At 49.5% G+C, this 6,126-nt stretch overlaps 2 protein-coding genes; both read right to left on the reverse strand.

Annotated features, from left to right (window-relative positions):
* Window positions 1-285: 285 nt before the first annotated feature.
* GSTUM_00007670001 (uncharacterized protein) lies at window positions 286-1,856 on the reverse strand. XM_002839582.2 has 7 exons: window positions 1,713-1,856; window positions 1,619-1,662; window positions 1,000-1,561; window positions 916-942; window positions 791-862; window positions 682-735; window positions 286-630 (listed from the first exon to the last, which is right to left on the reverse strand). Exons 1-7 carry the CDS (start codon window positions 1,796-1,798, stop codon window positions 492-494), a joined length of 984 nt encoding a protein of 327 aa, XP_002839628.1. The 5' UTR covers window positions 1,799-1,856; the 3' UTR covers window positions 286-491.
* Window positions 1,857-3,301: 1,445 nt separating this feature from the next.
* GSTUM_00007672001 (uncharacterized protein) lies at window positions 3,302-5,734 on the reverse strand (the record flags this gene model as incomplete). The annotated part of the gene is made up of 3 exons (XM_002839583.1): window positions 3,302-3,824; window positions 3,873-5,358; window positions 5,536-5,734. 3 exons carry the CDS (start codon window positions 5,732-5,734, stop codon window positions 3,302-3,304), a joined length of 2,208 nt encoding a protein of 735 aa, XP_002839629.1.
* Between the last annotated feature and the right edge of the window lie 392 nt (window positions 5,735-6,126).

Below are 6,126 nucleotides of genomic sequence, written 5' to 3' on the forward strand. Positions count from 1 at the left end.
CGTTGTCGTTTATGTTTGACCAACAGTGAAAAGATGGTCAGACCCCGAGCGCGTTTCATAGAAACGTGAGGCTTTCTGTCATGTCGGTACCCTTACCGTAACCAAACACGCCAATCCCGTGAGCCAAGACCACCTGACACCCTGAGAATCCCTAACCCTGTATCTGGTACTGACCTCCCCCTATGGACCAATGAGAGCATAATCCAGATAATCCCTCCCTCTAACAAGTGAGCGTTGGCCCACGATAGTAAGATACCGACCGGTACGGCAGCAATCCCCCCGAAGTCACCGTTATCCAAGTTTCATTACTACATAAAACATTATCTTATAATAGCGGGATCCATTAATCCCAGATCCACCACGCAAAGCTCATACATTATACTCGATTTTAAAAATAAACCAAAGGCACCAAGAATGGGTATCATAAAACCAAAATTCAGCACGCTCAAAAGCAGCCGCCATATCGGGTATCACATCATGTCTCCAACCTCCTACAAGTAGTACTCCTCGCGACCCCTTTTCCAGCTCTCAAGGAGAACCATAACCTCTTGTCTGCAGTCTTCGATGATAGCATCAATCTTGATATCATTCCTGTCATTCCCGAAGGGATCCTCCAATTCCTCTCCGATGCTTGTTGATGTTAGTCCAAATTTATTAAGTTGATCACAGGATATCACATACCCTTCAATACCATAGAGAGTAAAGCAGACAAGAGTGATAACCGGAATGGTCCACCTAATATTGTCAACAAAACCCCTCAAGTAACGGTCCGCACGCACCAGGCCCCTACCATCCCATATCGTCTAAAAGGCAGAATGGAAGCACACAACAGTATAAGGCCAACACCTGTTTTTGATGGATCCTAGAGATGTCAATCAGCACATGTGCTCGGTCGTCTTCCCCAGAACAACTTACTGCTGACAAACAGGTATGGGAGTCAACCTACAAACTACCATTAATAACTCATGCCAAAAACCTCACTCACTAACAGCTGCTTACTTAATAGTCTCCATGTTCCCATAAGCCATAATAACTGCATTCAGCGACGCATTCAAATTCGCCGACTGCGGCGCATTGAAAGCCCCCTTCTTAACACCCCTCTTGATATACCTTTCGACCACGAACGCCAACTCCATCGGTAACCCCACACCTTCCGCTTCATGCCCTCTAAACCCCTCGGGCATCAGACTAGCAAACTCTGGTTGGAGTGCCGATGCTTCCCAATTCCCCCTCAAGTGGTTCTTCACTGCGTAGAGCATCGCAACGAGAGTTTTTACAGTCCTCTCCGTCTCGACTCTATCCGAATCGTCGGAGAGGGGTCCACAAACCAGGAACGTGCGAACGAGATTGCGAAGGTTGTTAACAATCTGCTGTAAGGCTGTGCGGCCGCCCCAGTAGCGTTCGTAGGAGCTGCTATTCCGGAAAACGAGCATGAGACCGACGACGATGGAAAGCGAGGGAACAATGGAGGAGGGGAGAGCAAGGTCCACATCGACAAGGCGGTGGACGAGAAGGACGGCTATTGTGAAGAGAGTGTGGAAGAGGACGGGTATAAGGATTACTGGGCCTTTGGTTAGCTATTTGTTAGACTCTCATGGTGGGAAAAGGCGGTCGATACCATAGTGAATAGCTCCCTTGATGAAACGAAACACCAACGGCCATCTACCTCACCATTAGCTCAACCCTACACAAACATTCACAAGAGAACAAACTTCCTAGGCTTCTGCCTCAAGGATTTGCTTAGCGGAAATGTCGCCCTTGGCCCAACGCCATTCGTATGTGTAGGTAAAGGACTCATTGTGTCTCTCTCGCCTAATGAGCTCCAGAGAATGAGAAGGGGGGAGAATAGGGAGGGGAGTGAGGAGGAGAAAGCACGGTGGCGGGATCATCTCTACTCTATAGGCTAGTGCAATGTATCATTCAGACATGGGTGGCTCCACTTGTGGCGATAATTTTCCTTTGTAGCACAAATGACGAACGGGAAGCATTTATTTTTTCATCAGCCCTTCGTTTCTGTTCCTGGCAGGTTTGTGTACCGACGTTTTCTTGGCTCTCGGAGATAGACGCTCGGCAGGGCTTATCCATTCGGATGATGCCGGGGAAGACCCTTCGGCAATTGGAACCCCCAAGTTGGGAGACAGAGAGCTTTGGAGAACGATGAAGGTCTGCTGTGCAGATATCGGTTCATAGGGAAAGCCCACAGAAGAAGCTCTCCATGAAACAACAGATCCCATACGCTTGTTTCTTCACCAAGCCAACTCGCGGTAAAAGGTCGTGCAACGGCGAAAGTGGCGCTGAACCTCCAGAGACCCTCTCTTACATACAATCCACAAAAATTAACGAACCTAGCCGAAACCGACGCTCGATCCGTGAGGTCATCAAAAGCCCTTCATCCCTCGAGTGAACGGGTGTGACTTCCTTTTCCCATCATATCGAGTGCGATATCGTAGATATGATGAGAGGTAGTTCCAGAGATGCACCTGTCGGGCTAGAGTCCCTAGAGCGATCCCAAAGTTTTTGGTTACGGTGTAACTTAAACTGTGAGGATAGTTAACTATATAAAGCCCCTCCCCCCTCCCTGCTGGTTCATTCCTTCCGTACAATCATTATCCACAGTCATTACCGGCACAAACCAGCATTCACTCACTCGCTCATCCACTATTCGTCGACCCGTCGGTCATCACAAAATGTTCGGAATTGTCGAGGTGCTGTACACAGTCGATCGTGCTCCCCTGCTACTGTCCTTCCCAGCTAACACCTGCAGGGCTTAATCCTCGCAACTTGGGTCATGCCAATCATTTACATACTCGACATAATCAGAAGCGTCTAGTCCTGCGTACGATAGCAGGCCGCATCAGGGGAGGGAGATGGGGGGGCCATAGCATGTATGATACTAGTACTCGAGTGCTGAAAAAGGGCCAAAACCTCTCTTATTCGTGTGAAATTCAATCTACCATAGTGGTATTATTTTCTATAAGTTACAACAATGGTGGTGACTCGCTGCGTATCCTACCCGCTTAACAGTCACAATAAATATTATAAAAAAAAATTAATAAAATAAATAAAAAAAAAAAAAAGTGAGAAAAAGAATTGGGGCATGACCAAAAGGAAAAGGGGAAAAAGCGCCCCGGTGCAGAACCCCTCAATCACCCTCCTCCCAAACTCCATAGTAGTCTGCTAAGCAACCAATAAAGGAATAACCGTACCACATATCTTTTTTCTTTTCTCTCTTCTGGATTTAACGAAACTACATCCGAAGAAGAAAAAAAGGGATTCGCAAATGTGTACATAGACCCGATAATTAGCCGTTCTGTCGCTTCTTCCGGGCGTACCCTACCAAACTCTCGATGACAGTTTCGAAGGTTTCTTTATCGCTAATGGCGCCTTCCCGCTTCTTGAGCCAGTAGGTAAGTACCTCACTTGCGGTACAGGTGATTGATTCTAGTTTCTTGATGTGCTCTTTTAACTCCTCGACTGTGAGGCCCCAGAGCGCAACATCACTTGTGGAGCACAGGATACGAGCGCCCGGCACGTCCAGCGCTTCCGGCCCAATGACTCCACTTTTCCTCCGACTGGAGGAAGTAGACCGTCGTGCTCGTGATCTCGAACGTGAATTTCTACGACCGGCACTCTCATCGATCGACTTGCGTGCGATGTTGACAGATGGTAGGACTAGCTTCTTTTGTTTAGTCTCAGCTGGGAGGATTTCGTCCAGATCTACGGGTACACCAAGGGAGACAAGGAAGAGACGGCGGATCCGAGACATCTTCCAATTAGGTGGTTGTAATGGCGGGGGTGCGGAAAGTTGATTCCAGAGTGACAAGCTGTGATGCGATTAGCGGAAGCAGGCCTAGAGAAAATGATAGACAAACCTTCGTTCCGTGAGGAATGCATTGTCGTCTATTGATATAGGAGTAATGCTTTTGTATTTCTCCTTGTCAATCGGAAACATTATTGCCATAGCCTCTGCAGCAGCTCGACGGATAGTGTCCTCATCATCTAGCCTCTCGAAATCGAGTACCGGCACAGGGATAACTGGAATTTGTGGAGGCGCAGGTGGTGGAGCCGCCTCGACGGGCGGCGGCTCAAAGGCCTCTGCTTCACCAAATCCTCCAAAGTCATCAAACTCCTCACCCTCTACAACTTCGCCGAAATCGTCAAAGTCGTCGTCTCCAAAGCCATCATCGTCCTCTGCTTCCTCTCCCCTTATTTCATCTTCCTTTGCCGTAGTTTCCTCCTTCTCTTCTTCCTCTGCCGCTTCATCCTCCTCCCTTTCCTCCACCTTTCCATTTTTTCCCGCATTAACACCATCTATTACTTGACCCTTGACTTCTTCCTTGGCATCTTCTGCCCCCGATTCCTCCGCAGGCACTTCTTTTGTCTCCTCCTTTGCCCTCTCAACTCCAGCCCCAATAGGGGCGTCATGAGTGATTTCCGGCTCTCCAACAGGCACGGGTGGCCCACACTTCTGTGAAGAAATAGGTGATTGACTTCTTAGCGGCTGTTCCTTCACCGTATCATCCTCCTTACCCCCTTTCTCAACCCCATTAATCTCCTTCTCCTTTCCCTCCTTCCCCTCCGGTTCCCCAATTGGCAATGTAATAGAAACCGAGTCCACCCTCCCCTTCACCGCGGGAGCTACACTCTTCGGCCCCTGTCCGGGGCTCACGCTTCTCGCTCTCCCAGGATTCATCATCAACTTTTCAATCCTCTCCCTCTCACTTTTAACCCTCCTTGCAATCTTATCCTCCTCTTCATTCCACTTGACCACCACGTCCGGCTGAGCATCCGCGGCCCTCATCTTGTACGCCTCGGTGCCAAGGACCTCCCCGTGCAATGGCTTGTCTGAGTCAACGATAGAAACCACAGTCGTGGGAATAGGCGAGGTGGTAGCGGTTCGGATAACGTCTGGCGCGGCGTCGACGAGTCGCTTTGCAAACGCTTCTGTTCCGGGGATTTCCCCATGAGCGGGCGTGGAACCGACTCGTTCGACAATCGTAATGGGGACATCAGATCTTGATGTTTCCACTTCCCCCTTACTTTCTTCCTCCTTTTCTTGCTCCTCGCCCTCAGGATTATCACCGAAGGCCCTAGGAACGGCAGCGAGCAGATCTGGCAATGGTTGAATGCGTATCACGTCTGGCCTCGCACCCGCCGTTCGTCCCTCAAACGCTCCTGTGCCGGGTACCTCACCGTGACTCGGCCTCTCATCAATCTTCTCGACAAGCACCAGCGGTATCGAAGGCAATGACGGTGGCAGCGGCGGCGATGTCGGTAGCCTTTTGTCATTATCCACTTCGGCAACGGCGTCGGGACCCTCTGGCGCGTCGGAGAAGTGATCCTCGTTCGAAGAGGTATCTCGAAAGTCTCGCATCTCAGTAAAATCCCAAGCCAAAAAGTAGTGTAAAAGTAAAAACCAGAAAGAAAAAAAAAAAAAAAGGTAGAAGGGAATTGCTTAGGCCGTAGCAATGACTCCCGGCAAAACAGAATAGGGTACGATGCTCATAAATCAAACAAAAGGAGGGAAAACCTTACAACCACTGTGCGTCTCGGAGTGTACCTGCATCGAATCCCTCGCCGGGTGGAAGAGTCCAGACTCGGGAGTCGTGGGCGGATCCATCTTTCCTTCAATATATCTTCCTCTTCTTTTGTAGTTATCTATTTCACTAGTGAGCGTCTGGCCAGAAGGATCGTTGGAGTCCAAGAGGGAAAATGGACAAATGGCCAGTACCATGGGGTTTGTCCTGATGCTGGGTTTGATTTCCCGATTGTCTGTTGGCGGCAGGGAGGGATCGGGGATCGAAATTTTTTAGCTTTTGGGCTTACCGTTACAGTGTCTTACCGGCAGTTTGCTTTCTTTTTTTCTTGGAGCCAGGTTGGTCGGTGGGTTGGAGAGAGGGAGGAACAGGGGGCTGAAAGTGTGGCTGGGGTCTGAGGCTCGAAGGGTGGAAACGGTTGGCGATGTGATCGGAGGTAACTTATGATAAGCATCGGATCCGATAAATGAATGAGGTATAGTAAGATGTTCCCCCTCTACTAACGTTTCCGACCGTGTTCTTGGTCACCACCTAGATATCAGCCACCCCACCACAACCCCGCAGATAGAGCTTTCCGATCGAATCCTTT

Source organism: Tuber melanosporum (genome assembly GCF_000151645.1).
Source record: "Tuber melanosporum whole genome shotgun sequence assembly, scaffold_38, strain Mel28".
Classification (NCBI taxonomy): Eukaryota; Fungi; Ascomycota; class Pezizomycetes; order Pezizales; family Tuberaceae; genus Tuber; species Tuber melanosporum.

What these genes read in the sequence shown, in the direction of transcription:
- GSTUM_00007670001 (XM_002839582.2), bottom strand. Translation starts at nt 1,798, where the DNA reads ATGAGTCCTTTACCTACACATACGAATGGCGTTGGGCCAAGGGCGACA. An exon ending in CAAGGGAGCTATTCACTATG is followed by an intron (nt 1,562 to 1,618) that starts GTATCGACCGCC and finishes CCAAAGGCCCAG; the next exon opens with TAATCCTTATACCCGTCCTC. An exon ending in CTTTTAGACGATATGGGATG is followed by an intron (nt 736 to 790) that starts GTAGGGGCCTGG and finishes TGACAATATTAG; the next exon opens with GTGGACCATTCCGGTTATCA.